Below are 18,046 nucleotides of genomic sequence, written 5' to 3' on the forward strand. Positions count from 1 at the left end.
AATCGCAGACACGTTTTTTTTAGCGCTTTGGCCCCGGAAACGGAGGAACACATTAAATAAGCGAAAAACAAAATTCGCTTTAACATGTAACGTTCTAAAGGTGATTCGGGCGCTCGCATTTAGAAGTCGTGAAAAATTCGACAATTCATTTTTTTTCAAAATTTTTGGTATAGTCTGATAAGCAGTCCTATAAGCTTTAATTTGATATAGGGGTTTAGATATCTACAGTTTAAACCGGACGCGCTACATCGCTTGCACGCGAGACACCCCTGAAGGTGCAGGGTAACCTTAAACCAAATTATGGTCAGGTTTGAAATCTGACAGATTTTTTTAAATCTACAAGCCAAGATTCAGGAAGGAAAACGTAAATACGAAGTCTTTGAGGTAGAAGGCCGCCAAAATATTTCATTTTTAGGTGGCAATCAAACTGTGAAGATAGAAAATTTGAATCTTGGGACGGTTTAACGATCTGTACTCAGGATACTCAGAAACGGCTCCAAAACATCTCCAAGTCCAGGTACTGCTCAATTTGTACATTCATGCGATTGACACTTTGTGGTTAACCGTTATTTTACTGTTTTTCAGCGCACCCACAATTGACAAAAATTTTAAGTTTGGCGGAGACAAATTCTGTCGAGATAGTTGGTTTTCAGCCATAACGTCACGTATTCCTCGGACCCAATTTCCTCTCGATGCAGCTTGCAAGAGACGATCACATGATCGAACAATCTGATGGGAAAACAATTTGAAAAGTAGATCGATCTATGGTGACTAAGGGGATCAAGCGGACAAAACTGGCTTTTGAATACAATGGCTGCTGCTCCGAAAAGAAAAAGCAAGAGATTTAAGAATATAAAAGAACAATTCCTTGCCCAGAAGCCATTCTAAAAGAGAAACAATACACTAGAGCTAGAAATATGCGTAGAATGTGTAAATTACCTGTTCTGAAAGAAAGGGCAAAGTTTATTTAAAAATGCTGAAGAAAGCTATAACTGGACGATGCCATGATGAAGGTTGGATAAAATTTTCAAGGTTAAATGTGTTATATTTTGCTTCATCAAAAAATACAATATACTATGGGTCTTGTAAGAATTCCTTTCAAGATATATGTTTTATTTATTTATGGACGTCATCCAAAGGGGAATCCCCGTAGAACTCAGCTGGCGGCACGGCTTTTGTGAGAGTGTACGAGTGACGTCACATACACCACTGTACTCAATTCTCTTGCTCAATTCGTAGTTGACGGTCTTCTTTCGTGAGGTACTACCCCTTGGCAGGTCAGCTAATTTTCCAAACTAAATTCTATTATATACATATACAAAGTTTTGTTTCCACTAATTCGATCACTGGTTGAACAATAATTATTTAGTGTGTTTGTACTATCGAGATATATAACTACAAGCGCAAGTTTGATATTAGTAGTACATTTTACATTTTTCTACTAATTTATTTTAGAGAACCAAGTGCGATGAACTTTCTTTGTGGACATCTTTCCATACTCTTCTTCCAGGGTAACTGGTTGTTTAAATCAAAATTTTTTGCGATTTCGGTAAGTTGCAGTGTCAGCAATATTATTAAGAAATGGATAATTGCAGGGAAAACAATACTGCAGGAAAGCGTACGATCGTTTTCTCAACGAACTCTTTTAAATCTCTCTTACGTAGAAAGAAGAAACACGTCGAACTATAATATGTGACCGAAAAGTTATGCTGAAACTCTGTATTCAGCTGTTATCCCGGACCGTAGCTAGTTAATAATTATTTCACCCTAAAAATTGATCGTGTGATTCGCAGGCTAGCGTGATATCAACAGCACCTCGCTTGCGTTCATCAATGGAAGCCCACGATAAGCTACGCATCTGGCAACATTTCATCGTCGCGAAACATCTATATTTCATGTAACCTATAAATCTTTTGATCTAACACTTTTGATTTTAGCAAATTGGACTGTTCCTTTCGCAATTAACCGAACACATTTCTCCGCATAAAAACTCTTGAAAGTGAGATAGGTAGATCTCTTTCTTAAAAGGAAATTCCTCTACGATCACATTAAGAAGTTTCGAGTGTGGGTTCGAATTCTTGATTTGCCTTTTGCTGTTGATCTGGCTCAGCGAGGGCATGCATATCCAACTTTGGCTTTTAGAAGCAAAGTCATACTCTCTATCGACTATGGGTTGATTGATTAGTACAGAGAGGGTTATCTCTGCTTGGTTATTCTTCACATTTTCTTGATTTTTGTCTTTTCTTTCCACAGTTATTTCTTGCACTTTCAACATTCAGTACTGTTAAAGGCAAAAATTGGCAGTGCCCAGATTGCAATAAAGAAGGATATATCGAAATCATTGATCCGAAAACTGGCAATTGTGAAACATGCTGGCCTTGTCCTGAATGTGGGGAGGGTGCAGGTTCATCTGTTCAATGCAAATCAAGTGTACCTAGGGGCACAGACATACACTGTGTTTCTTGCATTATGGGCATTAACTTCTCTAACAGCTCCAGTACTGAAAAGTGCCAACCTTGTGGTGTCTGTTCAGGAAAGCACGAGCATGTCACAGCTGAATGTTCCCCTTTGAGTGATGTGGAATGTGAATGTGAAAGTGGATTTTATAGAAACAAAACCACTCATGAATGCCAGTCATGTGATTCCTGTTGCTTCACTGATGCAGACGATGATATCATCGAAAAATGTCAGGAAAACGTTGAAATCAAAGAAGATGAACAATCTGTGTTCAGCCCCTCTACAGCCATTGCAAAAACCACAACTTCATTCAAATCAATCAAGATCCATAAATCTGTAACTCCTTTTCTTCTGGGCTCCACTGGTATTCCAGTTCCTTCGAGGACCCAATTAATCCAATCTACACCAACAAGTGTTTCATTTCCAATTCAAAAGCATGATGTGGTACCTACAGAAAATGTGATCATTATGAATGTACATACAACAGGACATGAACATGGTGAAAGTATGAAATGGATCAGAGGACTTACATGCACTATGGGTGTTTCTATTTTTGTCATACTGTGTTGTTGTTTACTCTACCTAGTGTTAAAAAGAGTAAGGAAAAACAGAGGAAACAGAAATGTATTACCAGCTGTATTTTATCGTGTACCTCAGCATGATGTGGAAAACTATGGGTTGCAAAAGAGGATTGATGGGCACTGCACCTCTGGTTCTGATGAATCAAGAAGAAATTCAAATACAGTTGTTTTTCAAAAGGATCATGGAGTTGTAAAAGGGGATCAGCTTGAGAACACTGCCAGCAAAGACTCAGTTCAGACAGGTGAAATTAAGGAAAACTAAAGGGTCATTAGTCTAATTTACTGGGATTAAGGGTTACACAGCCAAAATAATGATAACTTTGGAGAAACACAACACGGTGCCATTTGAAGTGATTGTAACCTCTAGAATAACAATAGTTGCACTAAGTGTTTTCCTTACCTACTCTGGTAATTATAACATAACACTTTTTACTTTTTTCTTCCATTGAAGGATAGAGTCAATTATTTTTATTTCTGTCTGGCAAGAAATATTTATATTTATAAAATTCCAGTCTCTAGCCTTCAAAAGGATTGCTCACAAGGTGAGATCTTCACTTACTGTGAATTTTTCCAAAGTGAACCCTTGGTCTATATGCCTACAAGAAAGTTTAAGAATGAAATTTTGCCACCAATGTCAGCGACATGTTTTATTATTCCTCATCGAAAATATGACACTTATTTTGCCTTTTTTTGATTCTTACATAGCATCTGATCTACTTGTTGTTGATATGCAAGGGGGAAACCATGGAGCAGGCTGTAACTCAACTCCACTTCCTCAACCTGTAAAAGACAACTTTGGCTATTCAACCTGCATAACAGATGTACCTCAACCTATCATCTGTAAAATGTGCAGGCTACTTGACAATGAAAGAGTTGCTGATGAGAACGATTATAGAATGCTTGGATATGAACTTGGCCTTACACCATCAGAGATCACTTCCATCAAACAAAAAAGTAAAGAGCCATCTTTTGTGCTTTTGATGGAAAAGTTTGCAACCAAGCCACACTCTGGAACACTCAATCATCTCAAATCCATATTAGTAAAACTTGAAAGATATGATGTGATTCAGGTTATAGATAAATGGGTACAAAATCAACCATTGCAGACAAGTTAGAGATTAGGCTGCAGATGCAGTTCACTTAAGGTGACTGAACACAGTTTTTGATACCTGTGTTTCTTTCACCATTTTCTCTAAAACCCTTGATCTCTCGGTCACCAAAGCTGGCAGCAAGCAAGTTAGCAACACAAACTTTGTTTTTTTGACAGTTAAGCTGATGTACATGCCATTGTCATAGCAACATGAATAAATATAAACAGGCCTTTAAAATCGGTTTTGTTCATTTGTAGAAAATCTACTCATTATTTTTTCTTTATGATTTGCATGCAATGAGCTTGTAACAATACTCACAAGTTCACACCATTTTGCTGACAATTTAACAGAGAGATCTTTAATTATCCCGTGTTGAAGGTTCACTTGATTATCTAGAATTTCCTTTGTTAAAAATAACTTTTTTTCAATACTCCAGTTACTTATTTCCTAAAGTATTTTCGTGCCAAATTTCGTGAAATTCTAATGAGTGGTTTTTAAAAAATAGACATATTTCCAAGAAAGCAATTTTCCATTCAATCACAATTTTTTGACTTACTATGCATGCGCTTTTTTTGACTGGGTTCTCTTGGTAACGACGAAAAAGCTGAGGGTTCTTTGCACCGTTAACTTTTCTAACATGTCTTTGTAATAAAAGATTAAAGCCCTCAATACAAAAAAATAGCACAGATAGTACGGATATGTGTTGAGTAAATAAAACGACCACTCTGTTGACAGCATGTTTGTTTGTTTTTTGCAATCATCCTTGCGCGTGCGTTGAATTGCACCAGCAAAAGCGCACGCGAAAACTGTGTTCACCCACCTTAACCCTCTAACTTCCAGAAGTGATTTGCATATGACCCCCTCCTGTGATATCCATACATTATTCAGCAAACAGGTAATGAGAAAATTCAAACTCATCAGGTAATTTTTGTTATCTTGATCTAACACCAAATTCTTGTTACTCATTAACAAAGAAATGTATAGCAGCTAGAGGGGAGAATAAACAATCATATCTTGGTGTTAAAGGGTTAACCTAGCAAGAATCATAGTAAGATCTTTGTTGCAATTCAAAATCATGACAAGTCTTTTAAGTATTTTTGAGTGAGATAAATTAAAATTAACTTAACACCTTAAAATAAATGTCATTTTATAGCTTTTAAAGCAGGAAAGAAAATGATAAAAAGATATATTTAGTACAATGTTCTTTTACAATACAATGTTCTTTATGGGTAAATACATGATTAACCCAGTAAAGAGTTTTCTAACAAATGGCCCTCACCCACCCTACCCACACCACAAAGATAGACCACAACACTGGGCACAACGTGCCCTACTCTTTTTGATCAGTGTGTGGGTTCATTAACGTCCCACAATTTTTTTTGTTATCACATTCAAGGGCGTGTGAGACGGGACCTTTGGCTTTACGTCCTATCTGAGAAGATGAAGCAATGTGAGCAAAGCGTCTTGCTTAAGGACACAACGTCATGCCCGACCCAGGACTTGAACCCGGGCCATCAGACTCAGAGTCCAGCGCACTGACCACTGACGCACTGACCACTGGACTACTCACGCCTCAATAGTAAGAGTTGGGGGTTGAGGGAAATCTTTCTCCTGGAGGCTCTATTTACATGATGTTTTTTAGTTGGTGAAAATTGTTTCCAAAAAAATTCTGTTTCAGGAATGGCAAAAAAAAAATTGATTTGGGCAGACTGTAAGATTATCTTCCCTGTCCCTTCCTATCACATTTGTAAATCGATCAGTATCCAGACTAGGCACCTTTTATATTTTTTTTAGACCTTGAAGTTTTAATTTTCTTCTTTTTTTACCTTGTTTGGCTCAGTGATAACCATTTTCTCTCATATTTTGCATTTTTTTACCAAAGAAACTGCCTTTAATTAAGGATACCGTCACTCTAAAATTATTTCATTATTTATTTTTTATTGTTATTCAAAGTTATACTCTTAATTCTGATTAAGTTTGTCTACCTGCATTTCGACATGACATTTTAAACCCTCATTACACTGGAGCCACAACTATTATCCACTTGGCAGCTTCTTAAGGTACATTATGATATCCCGTGACTTTCCTCTAGGATTCTTAAAATAGCTTTTTCACTCCTAAAATAGCTTTTTCTGGAAACAGCGTTATTTCTCGGGGAAAAATAGTTTTAATAATAGTCATAATATATAGGATAAGGATCAAATGTTCGCCTTTAAAAAAAAAAGCATATTATTTTATTCATCTAGTGAATGAATTAGAAACCTAACTTAAGTTATTATTCCCGGATGAAATAAACAAATGCTCTCCTTGAAACTTTGATTCATTGTCTCAGCTTCCACTTGTTGGTCTTTTTTAATGCTCTTTGAACCTTGAAAAATGCTTACTCATGAAAAGTTTCAAGATTTCTTCATTGATTAGATCAGATTTGCAATTACCTCAGTCATTTTCAAGCACATCAACAAAATGTAAGACCCTAATACTTAAACTATGTAAGAAAAGCATTCTACGGTAAGACTTCAGAATTGCCCCATAGTGTTATGATCTATTGTTGTAGCTCCCATTGCGAGCCTATGTTTACGTCAACATCCGGGCAATCGCCCATGTGCTTTGAAAGAAAAAATCGTCGCGTTCATTTTCAAGAATGTTTTGTTGCCGTTTATTGTCGTTGTTTGAAAACCCTAAGCTCGAACAGTCGGTGAGTTTTCATTTCAGTTGTTAATGTTGTAATTTCGTTTGTTTTAAGGGTGTTTTCTGTTTGCAGAAAACCTCTCCTTTACTGGTTAGTCGAGTTTTCGACTCAAGCAAATGTTTCTGTGAAATAAACAACAATTGTTTTCGCCATCATTTTCTCTCAATGCGAGTTTTGTCTTATGAATTTAATTTTTTTTTTTGACGTAAATGCTTGCGCAGCACAGAGTTAATCGAAAAATCTAAAATAGGCCGCCCCTTTGAAGTTCGACGGCCTTCATAACCATTCCCCTCGATTAACTATGCTCGGCACAATGTCGCATGACGATATGTGCATATCATCAAGGTCAATTTATGAAAATGATAGGGCGTGAGGCGATCACATGATCGAACAGATTGAAGAACATAAAAACAGCCCTTTCTTCCCTAGATTGTCAACTCGACAGATGAAATCAGAGAGAATACCTCGAGCTTTCCTCAGATACGAAAGGAAATCTTAAAATAAAGAATTCATCCACTTGTACATATGCTAGATTCGAGGCGTAATGAGAGAAATGCAAAGAATGTATGGAATGTAGATTGTTCACGTAAGATTTGTGTGCAAACCTTACCGATGCCGTCATCACTTTCCCCTCGTCACTGTTTTTGGGATATTACTTAACAAAATTATAGATCAGCAGACCTCGGAACCTCTGGAACTTGCGGGACCCATGATTATTTGTAAAAAGAAAGAGTAATGAAATAATAATAATAATAATAATAATAAATTAAATCAAAAGTAAACCTTAACGCTGTTCGAAATTTCGTCTAAGAGAATTATTTTTCCATCGCCTTCCACAGTTAGCCTTAGTTTGCACAGCGAGCCCCTGTAAATTTTTTTGCGTTGCAAAATGTAAGGATTTGTATGGGAATAATAGGTCACGCTCTCAACCAAAATAAAGCCGAATTAGTTTCGTATGAAAAAGAGTTGCCTCGCTTAAGTAGTTTTTCCTTTGCATAGTGTGAGTTTCCTTGGGCTGACTTGGGGCCGTTTAGTTCGGTTTAGTTCTGGGTTCCACAGGTTCAGACGGTTCCTCGATTTCCTCAGGTTCTGCAAATCAGCGAGTTCCTCTCGGAATGAGGATCGTTCGGGGAAACCCCTACGCACAACCGCACGTACTTATATTTACATGGTTATAGTAAAGGAGGTTTTTCTTTCACAAAGGAATAGCCTTTAATTGATCCCCAATTGTGCTACAAAATACAATCTTCTAAGGTTTGTATGAACTGAATTCGATTAGCGTTGTAAAAAAAAAATCATGTCTTTGTTCGTTTTTTTGCCACTACGACCAAAGTCGACATAAACTGGACAGTTTTCATTTTTTCTGCATGTGTCATCCCAGACGTAGCGATGAACTTGCTTCGTGGACTTCTCTCCGTTCGTTCCACCAAGGGTGACTCGGAGTATAAATCAGGATTTGCAGCAATTATGGTAAGTGATTAAGTAACGTAAAGACTTGCATATTTTCTACGAACTAGAACTTCTATGGAAAAACACAGAGGCACGTGCTTGTGTAGGTAAAAACAGGGTAATCACTATGAAATTTGACCGCGAACGCAAACATTCTGTGTTGCTGTGTTCAAGTGAGTTTAGACTGAGGCTGTTTAGTTCAATTTCAGTGCATATACTTTGTCAAGGGCAAAGTGATTAAAAAATCCGACTACGCGAAGGAAAAACCGAAAAGCGAGGTAATTTTTTTAAAAAGGTTTTTAGATTAAGAATGCGAACGTTTCCAAAGTTCCACACTAGTTCGTGTATTGCGCAACGTAGATGGACATATTTGCATATTTACCCCTAGCAGGCTTGCGCCACCTTAAAAAAAATTAGAATCTTTCTGCTCTCAGCCATGTTTATATCTAGTAAATACGTACTATTCAAGCAAAGTGTGCTTTTTTGCACGCACTGATTGGTTAATGCTGTACGATCAGCCTCGGAAATGTTTATTCAAATCGATTGAATTTCGGGCTTCGTTCGCACAGCCTCGCTTTCGATTTAAAAATGATGGAGGCTCATTAAACATGTATTAAATTTCTCATCTGAGACATTTTTAAGCATCATTTTTCTTTTGGTAAAGACCAAAGCCTGTAATTTTGGAGATCTTCACTGTTAAGTTGGATTTTCAAGGTGATCTGATGTGTGAATTTTGTGGAACTAAAATTGAAAGTTTCGTACAAATAATTTACCAATGTTTGTTTCATTTTGCATTGTTCCCTTTGATTTTTCTGTTTTTCTCATTTTTCTATGTTGTTCTATATTTCTTAGGTGTTGCTTGCAGTTTCTTCATTCACCGGAGTTAGAGGCAAACATGGCTAGTGCCCAGACTGCATGGGAGGACAATATATCAAAGTCATTGATCCTGCAACTGGCAAGTGTGAATCATGCTGGCCTTGTACTGTGTGTCAGGAGGGCACAGGCTCTTCAGTACGATGCGGATCAGTTGTACCTAGAGGCATAGATATACACTGTGTTCCTTGTGTTAAAGGCATAAACTTTTCTAGCAGCTCCAGTACTGAACAGTGCCAGCCTTGTGGGGTTTGTTCACGGAAGCATGAGCGTGTCTCGGCTGAATGTACCCTATTCAGTAATGTGAAATGTGAATGTGAGACTGGATTTTATCGCAACAAAACCACTACTGAATGTCAAACTTGTGATACCTGTTGCTCCAGTGATGAAGACAATGATATTGTTGAAAAATGTCAAAAAGATGCAGAAAACAAAGAAGATGAACAGCTCCTAGTGTCCAGCTCCTTCACAGTTATTTCAACATCTTCATCTGCTGTAAAATCCTCTACATTCCATGTAGCTCCAACTCCTTCACTTTCAAGCTCAACCAAAATCATGCCAGTTCCATCAAAACCCTAGCTGATCCATCCGACTACAGAAAGTGTTTTATCAGTCTATGAAAGGCATAGTGTGCCATCTGCTGAACTTAAGATTGATGTGAACCTTAAACATGTTGAAATTATGAAGTGGATCAAAGGACTGACATGCTCTGTGGGTGTTTTAGCTCTCATTTGTGTATCAGCTTACTTTCTGAACCCAAAGCTGAAAATGTTCAGGGAAAGGGGACAGATTAATCATCCAAGTCAGCAATCTTATAGATTTTCTACCCTTAACCAGCATGACCAAGAAAATCCTATATTACTTAAAGGAGCAGGTACTTCATCCAGAAGGTCTGACACTGATGGGCCAATTAGAAGTACAGATGCAATCAATTGTACAGAGGATAATGAGGACGATGAAGTCATGATGATATGTAACCAGTATGTGCAGAAAACTGAGATGGAAAATTTCCAGAGAGGAATTCCAATATCAACAGGTGGCAAACCTAGAAGTTCCATCCCTGAAGGTAACAAAAGTAAAGCAAAATTGTAGTCTTAAGATATCATCTAACTAGGCTGTACAATATACAGTACAATATGAAGTCTGTACATACATAATAGGCCTTTACCTGTATCTCATTTTTCCCAGTTTTAGGAGAACTGAATCACTAGAAGTATTCTCCTCTAGGGGTGGATTTTACTCCATTGCAGGTCACCGGTTCTTCTCCCCCCAGCTTTTCATCAAGCTCTACAATTTCCTCTTTGTCATTTATACATATTTGTAGAGAGGACATAGTTAGAGCTGTGTGTCTTGCCCATGGAACACAACAATACAACTAGACCAGGGCTGAAATATGGACCTTTCAATGGAAAGCTCTATTTGCAAACCATGAGGCTATTGAACATTTCCTATCAATACACTGTGATACTATCGGGAAGCCAAAATCAGAGAAATATGGTTGTCACATTAATCAAATATAAAATGCCTTTTGTAAGTTTATCAGGTCTTAGTCATGTCAACCACACATTAGCATTAATCACATTTTATTAGTAAAAGCACTGTACTCTGTAAAGAGTATATTGGCTATAGCTACTGCTAAATACAAATCTGACTTGACAAGACTTCAATTTCTACATTTTGTACATCCAATGTATAAAGGCAGTTATTTGCATTTGTGGTGAAGAATTTACTATACCTGCGGAGTGAAAAGTGGTGTCTTGGCCCTCTAATAATTACTTTTAAAAAAGTTGTTTAATCTTGCCGAAACGTTACATGACTCTGATTTATTCCATTTGAAGCCTTGAAATAAATTATTGCAGTGATGTTGGCCAATTTTTTTTCAGGTTTATTTCCTAATTTGATAGATATTTCTCTCAGAGAGACTCATTGCTGACACTATTGAAATACATCAAACAATGCATGTTTAACACAGGTTAAAACAGATGTAGCTAATGGGATGTCCTTTACATCAAATTAACTTTTGCAATACTTAATGTTCCTATGATTATTATATATTAATAGTTCCCGCACCAACATTTAAGAAAACTGATGTGCATAAATGTCCTGATCAGGATTATTTAAAACAAGGCACAGGGTCAAGTATGTGATTTGTTTTGTTTTTTTTTTTTGTGAAAGATATGCTGTAATATGCTAATTAACCCATTTTTCTTTCTTACAACAATTTCAGTTTCAGTCATTATGACAGTTGATTTATTGACCTATTTCCTATAGATCTTTTCCCAGCTGTTTCAAAGTCAGTGCAAAACCATATGGAGGGCATCCCACCAACTTCTCCACATTCTGTTGATACTGGATTGCAACAACTGAGTAAGAAACAGATGTTGAGATTCTTAATTTTCATTAAGTAGAGTTAAATAGCCACAAAAACTATTTTTAATTAGTGACCACGGAGTGGATGAACACTACACAATAATGATTCTAGTGTGTTACATGATAGCCCATTTGCGAATTACCCTTGACCTCATTTTCAAAACGAGTCCGTGCTAATCCTTTCATATGATAATAAGTTTCCATTCACGTGCAAATTAAACTCATTTTCACAAGAATGGTTGAGCATGAGGACTCATTTTGAAAATGAGGCCAAGGGTAATTTGCAAATGGGTTATTGTGTTAAAAAGAAACTAATCAGACATGAGGGGGGCTAAAATCAATTTTGATTTCAATTGTGTATCCTACTGTCCTGTTTGAGTGGTCAATTAAGCATTGAACATTCCTAAGACATTTTTGCCAGCATTTGCTTTTTCACCAGATGACTGGAATAATGATTAATCTTTCATTTCTCTTTTTTTTCTACCACTAACAGGCAGATCTGAGGGAAATGACAACAATCATGATTTGATAATTTTTTCTGGTACTCCATCTTTCCCTGAAGAGACAACCTGCGATTCCTCTTTGCATTTGGAACATAACACGCCATTTGTGAATTGCATAGTGCATATGCATCATCCTACAAGTAAGAAATAGTTTTGGCCAAGTATTTATAATAATTCTTTAGAAGCATCTTTTCTAAGCTCATGATCAGTGACAAAATTTACAAAGCTTTGGTAAAAGAACAATGAAGTAACAACATGACTGAATGGACAAACTCAGGTCTAGTAAATGTAATTATTTATAGATGAAGGAACCACTGAGCTAAAATCTATCTTCCATTTGTACAGTTTACCAGGCATGTACCAGTTCATTTTCTCCCCAATCATGGCCTCCCTCCCTTGCAGAAATTGTAAAGAATAATTCCTTATCTCCTGGATTGGATCAGCCAGTGAGAGTAGCAGTCAGCTGGTCAGAATTATCTCAGAATGAAAGATACAGCACCAGGATTTTGGAAATGCCATTTAAGCTTCTCTATGATATGTGCTTGTCCCTTGACATACCACGAACTGATGGCAAAGATATTAGAATGCTAGCAGACAAGCTTGGAATTACAGGCCGCAACTTTGATCGTCTTAAACAAGCTGCCATTACAGATAATTCTAATAATCCCATTTCATATGTTCTCCTGAAAGAAAGTTTTGATGCAGTAAATGGTACTGTGGGGGATTTTGTTGACATAATGAATGAAATAGGAAGGAGGGACATAGTTGATGACATAAATGATTGGCCTGGCTGATGACAACTTACTTAGTAGGGGCAGATAATTAGAACAGGGGTTTGGAGGAAGGGGGCGAGAAAATTAATTTTCATGTAAGTCATTTATTCCCCTTCCTGTTGTACAGGATTATAATTTGCATTTATCATGGAACTTAAGGTTAATTAATTAAGAAAATCAGTGTTTGGAGAAGTGTATGATGAGTAGGCCTAGATACAAAAATCCCCAAAAATTGTCTGAAAAATATTTTGTACATTCTCCAAAAAAATTCTATAAATCTCAATCTTATCTCTAAAAATCTCAATTTACCTCAGATGATTTGCATAAGAGGTGAGATTCCTTTGCCGAAATTGCATGGAGGCACTTTAAAAGATTCAAAATGATCAGGTAATTAGTAGAAAATTTAAGTGGTTCGTCTCCTTACAGATTAGTTTCTCAAATAAGCGATAACGACAAATAAAACAGTAGGCAGAGTAAGTTCTGTTAACCACGTTTATTTGATTTTATACCATCAGCGGTATTTTTCTAGACATTAGTGCTAAATATCCTTAAATGTTCTACAAATCCTCAAATTGTCATAAACTTCCATTTGACTCTAAAAATCCTTAAAAAAATTCCTGATTTTTGTACTTAGCCCTGGTGATGAGAAAACAAGAGAAAAAAATTTGTGCTGATCCCAAAATTTCTCACCCTCACCCCTCTTGTCACTTTTCTAATTGCAGGTCTTCACGTTTTTCATTCCTGCTTGACCCGCTAGGAAATATTTCTTTAAACTTTTTTTTTCAAAGCTTCTAACCATGAAGTTTTATGTAGCCCAGTAAGAATCATTTTATTTTGGAAAAGTGTCTTTAACTTGAAATGCTGGCAATCTAAAATCCTTGCATGATTTATTTTATTTATTTATTTGAATATATATTTAAAATCTTGACTAGTTTTGACATTTAAATTCTCCCATCATAAGCCCAAACTCCAGTATCTCTTCGTAGCAGCTTCTGAAGTTGCAAAAACTAATGAGTTAGTGCAAGTTTTCTTTTAGGTTTAGGTTTAGAAATAGGTTTATTTTAATCACTCTGCTTTACTTAAATAAAATATGGTGGGGTTTTTCTTTCAAAGTTATTACTTTCCAGGACAATTTACTTAAGGTGATTACTTAGACGAAAAAGCTATAGAGCAATTGTTTTTTCTTTCCTTAAATGTTCACTATCAATGTCTGTTTTGAAAACAAAATGAAAAAAGATAGGTCACTATGCTTGAATCATAGTACAGTGCGTCAAAAAAATACAGACTTAAAGGTTTCTTTAAAAAAAATAAGGAACAATTTTTTTTCAACTTTCCTTAAAATGTTTACGGTCAATGTCTGTTTCGAAAATTAAAATAAAAAGGATAGGTCACCGTGCTTGTATCATAGCTCCCTCTCCCCACCGCACATTCCGCTCGCCCCAATACCCTCTCCTCTCCCCCAGGGCTTGCTTCGCAGGCTAGCAGCAAGCAAGTTAACAACACAAACTTTGTTTTTTTGATAAAGAGCTGACGTATGTGCTGTTGCCATGGCGACATGAATACATATAAAGAGGCAATTAAAATCGGTTTTGTTTCTTTGTAGAAAATCTAGTCATTAGATTTTCTTTATAATTTGCTTGCAACGAGCTTGTAACGATACTCACAAGTTAACACCATTTTGCTAACAATTTAACAGAGAGATCTTTAATTATCTCTTGTTGAAGGTTCACTCGATTTTCTAGAATTTTCTTTGTTTAAAATCAGTTTTTTTTTTTCAATACTCCAGTTGCTTATTTCCTAAAGTATTATCGTGCCAAATTTCGTGAAATTCTAATGAGTGGTTCTCAAGAAATAGGTAGGGCTGCAAATAACGGCCGGTCAACAGACAATGTCCGGTCAAAATTGGGTACTGACCGGACAAATCCTTGGATTGCCGGACATCTTGTCCGGTCCTTTACCGACTCGTTCGAAGAAATTTTAATTTTTAACCGCTTGATAATCACAAGGGACAACAGTCATGTTTCCGAAAGGAAAAAAAACCAATATAAAAATAGACAAATTAGTAGTCGAGAAATTCCCGGCAGTCGCAAATTTCTACGATGCCATCAAGTCCTGTCGCGACCCCAAATCATCGTGTCTTCCGTTATTTTATTTACTTTATTTAAGTGTTCCCAGTTAGTAGAGGGTTTTACCGAAGGGGGGAAAGTGTTAATTGTAGAGCTTGATGAACTTGAGTAGCGAAACCGAGTTATTTATTTTTCAAGCCCTAGGAATTGTAACGAGCATCCGAACGTGAAATGCTTGACCGCAACGTAATAGAACTATTCAAGTTTTTGATTTGTTGCAATCACTAATTACGTTCAGAGTAAAGCAGTACCATTGGCATTTGGCTAAAAATATTTTTTTCCATTTACTTGTCTTGCAATGCGGCTTGCCAGAAGATTTTGCTATTAGTTAAAAAGTTTTCTTAGGTGAAAAGGTAGCGTACAGTTATTTACTGTACAAAAGGTTCTCGTTTTATTTTCTATATATTAATATCCAATTATTTTTGTTGTTGTTGTCTTTTAGGGGATAGCTTTCTGCTTGAAACTAAAGGAAGCATAGTGTTCGAAAAAAAAATAGTTGAAAAGAACAAGCCATATGTCACTTCCGGCACACCCAGCAAAACGTGCTTGGTTACTAAGCTTTCTGGTGATTAGCTCAAAAATGGAGCGTAAAACACAACAGGTGGAAGAATTAGGTTGTCTTTAAGGGATTCTAAATGGAAGAAAGTCAGCGAGCGCAACGATTGCACTTGGAATAAGACGCCATGCATTTTATACAATTACATACAGTGGTGCCGAATTTCGAAACTATATGAGTTAAAGTTAAGTGTTTCTTATTTATATTTAAGCTTACATTTCAGTTAGGTTTATAGTCCTTTTCACAGTGTGGGCTTGGTGGCCAAGCCTTTGAACAGGAGTGAGGCTAAGGGTGACCCTGTTGTGATAGAGACCTGATCATGAATATATGAAGTTCATATATTCATCATATCAGACCTGTATCTAGTTGGCATGATAACAAAGAAATTTCCATTTGAAAAGCAGCAACATCTCTATCAAAACAAGGTCACCCTTAGCCTCACTTCTGTTCAAAGGCCTGGCCACCAAGCCCACGAACCCTACAGCTTTCACACATTCGGCATATTTTACTTATGCAAAACATGCAAAAGCATGTTTGACCGGACAACGTGACCGGCGACTGCCCGTTAGTTATTTGCAGCCTTGAATAGGCATATACCGAGAAAGCAATTTTCCATTCAATCGCAATTTTTTTACTTACTACGCATGCGCTACATTTAACTGGGTTCTTTCGGTAACGACGAAAAAGCTGAGAATATTGTTGGGTTTTTTGTACCGTTAACTTTTCTAACATATCTTTGTAATAAAAAATTAAAGGAAATACACCGCGCCAACTATAGAGAAAAATATAGCACAGATAGTGCGGGTACGTGTTGAGTAAACAAGTTTGAGTAAATAAAATGACCGCTCTAGATCTCTATTGACCGCATGTTTGTTTAGTTTCTTAGCTTATCTCTGCAGCTTTCAACCACCGTAACTTTAAACGTACTTAGAAATAAAAATAAAACTCCACCCAAATAAAAGCCCGCCGATGTCGTTAGGACTTCTTAGGTTCAAATTTTCTCCCCTCTCCACGAGAAAAACCCACCTTGAAATTATGCCCATATAAGGGTGGTGAACAGGGTGTGGACAAAACCTGGCCTAGGCCATGGCCTACCCTGTGGCCTACCCTGTAGCCTACCCTTTGGCCTACCCTGTGGCCTACCCTATGGCCTACCCTATGGCCTACCGGCGGTCAGATTTTTAAAAGGATAGCATTGCTGGAAACCTCTCAACGTTTTCCTGAGTACTGTCTTACCAACGACTTTCTTCTGCTGTTTTGGTGGCCACAATCCGATCTAAATTTCTTAACCTTCTGATAGAATAAGGAAATCGAGGAACAGAAGCCGGTTAAACGCAACTTTTGGGCAAACATCATCATATCAGCTCTCCTTTCAAATTAATGCAACACTGGCCCTTTCTTTGGGAAAGCAAGTAAAGTTTGCGAAATGTTTATAACGGCGATGCGTGCGTGTCCCGCGGGGTGCTCGCTGCAAATTCAATACTCTACAGCACTTGAGGGCACTTAAAAAATTGGCCTGGCACGTAATGTTTGCGTTTTCTTGCCTGGATATGTATGCTCTCCAATATAAGCCGTTCATTACATTTTTACACTAGCACTCCGCTATATGTTACCAACTGACAGCCTGATAAAGCCGCCATTTTGTATATCCTCTGCGACCACGCAATATTGGCCCCTCCTCTCCCCTCCCCCTTAACCTACCGTTATGGTTGGTAAAGTCTGTTTACGAGCCTAGTGGCCCATTAGGCCGGTGCTTAATTCCGGTTTCTGTAGCACGAAGTGACTAAGAGTATTTCTACTCCCCCCTAGATGGGATGCTAGTCCATCGCAGGGTTACCCCCAGCATTAAATTGCCGATACTCATTTATACACCTGGGTGAAGAGAGGCACTGTGAGAGTAAAGTGTCTTGCCTAAGAACACAACACAAAGTCCCGGCCGGGGCACGAACCCGGACCACTCGATCCGGAGTCGAGCGCACTAACCATGAGGCCACCGCGTCTCCACACCGTTACTGGGTTGAGTTCTGTGATATTTGCAGTGTTTCGTTCCCTCGGACGTTGAAAATCGTGTTAGCGACCTCTTAGCATACTATGGTGGCCGAGAACTGCCATTAAAAATATTCATATTTATAGGAATTATTTTTTTAATTTCGATTTATTTCTCATTTTTCTTTTTAAAATAAAAGCAAATGAAAGTAAAATGTAAAATAGAAATAACATGAAACCAAAGATAAAAGAAATCAAATCAAAATTACATACTACCCGGCCGAGCGCTGCGACTAGTTTTTTTCTTTTTTTTTTTTGGCGGTCGGAAAAATAATTTGTTCGTGGCCGAACGCTGCCACATGGCCGAGGGCTGCCAAACAAACCCAGAATTCTTTGCAGGATGCCCTTCAAGATTCTAGTATGGCTGATGCCGCGTGGAAAAGCTAAAAAGAGAAAGTGACTGCGAAAAGAGGGAAGAAGCGTGCTGCAGGAGATACAACGCATAAATTAATTAAAGGAAAGGAGCTGTATAATAATAACTGTCGAATCCAACGAAGAATAAGAGCCGTTTGCTCACGGTGGGTTTCGCAAT

The 18,046-nt window shown here is 37.4% G+C and overlaps 2 protein-coding genes across 4 annotated transcripts; both read left to right on the plus strand.

Moving 5' to 3' along the window:
* The first annotated feature begins 1,159 nt into the window (after window positions 1-1,159).
* On the plus strand, window positions 1,160-13,388 carry LOC111324496 (uncharacterized). The gene is made up of 10 exons (XM_088757993.1): window positions 1,160-1,277; window positions 1,456-1,549; window positions 2,254-3,280; window positions 3,744-4,148; window positions 8,200-8,288; window positions 9,720-10,206; window positions 11,202-11,279; window positions 11,412-11,507; window positions 12,004-12,153; window positions 12,359-13,388. The coding sequence occupies exons 2-10, from the start codon at window positions 1,469-1,471 to the stop codon at window positions 12,805-12,807; spliced, it is 2,862 nt and encodes a 953-aa protein (XP_088614119.1). The 5' UTR covers window positions 1,160-1,277; window positions 1,456-1,468; the 3' UTR covers window positions 12,808-13,388.
* Window positions 7,952-9,729, plus strand: LOC148733388 (uncharacterized). Of its 3 annotated transcripts, XM_088755875.1 has the most exons (3): window positions 7,952-8,072; window positions 8,200-8,288; window positions 9,120-9,729. In XM_088755875.1, the coding sequence occupies exon 3, from the start codon at window positions 9,183-9,185 to the stop codon at window positions 9,717-9,719; it is 537 nt and encodes a 178-aa protein (XP_088612001.1). In that variant the 5' UTR covers window positions 7,952-8,072; window positions 8,200-8,288; window positions 9,120-9,182; the 3' UTR covers window positions 9,720-9,729. The 3 variants fall into 3 exon arrangements, with proteins under 3 accessions (XP_088612001.1, XP_088612002.1, XP_088612003.1); XM_088755876.1 differs by having other exon boundaries at window positions 8,020-8,288; XM_088755877.1 differs by lacking the exons at window positions 7,952-8,072; window positions 8,200-8,288 and adding an exon at window positions 8,875-8,981.
* Window positions 13,389-18,046: the final 4,658 nt, after the last annotated feature.

Source organism: Stylophora pistillata, chromosome 4 (genome assembly GCF_964205215.1).
Source record: "Stylophora pistillata chromosome 4, jaStyPist1.2, whole genome shotgun sequence".
Classification (NCBI taxonomy): domain Eukaryota; kingdom Metazoa; phylum Cnidaria; class Anthozoa; order Scleractinia; family Pocilloporidae; genus Stylophora; species Stylophora pistillata.

Coding starts and splice junctions, on each gene's coding strand:
- LOC111324496 (XM_088757993.1), top strand. CDS start 1,469: ATGAACTTTCTTTGTGGACATCTTTCCATACTCTTCTTCCAGGGTAAC. Junction 11,280..11,411: donor AAAACAAGGCACAGGGTCAA/GTATGTGATTTG, acceptor TATTTCCTATAG/ATCTTTTCCCAGCTGTTTCA. Junction 12,154..12,358: donor GCATATGCATCATCCTACAA/GTAAGAAATAGT, acceptor CCATTTGTACAG/TTTACCAGGCATGTACCAGT.
- LOC148733388 (XM_088755875.1), top strand. CDS start 9,183: ATGGGAGGACAATATATCAAAGTCATTGATCCTGCAACTGGCAAGTGT.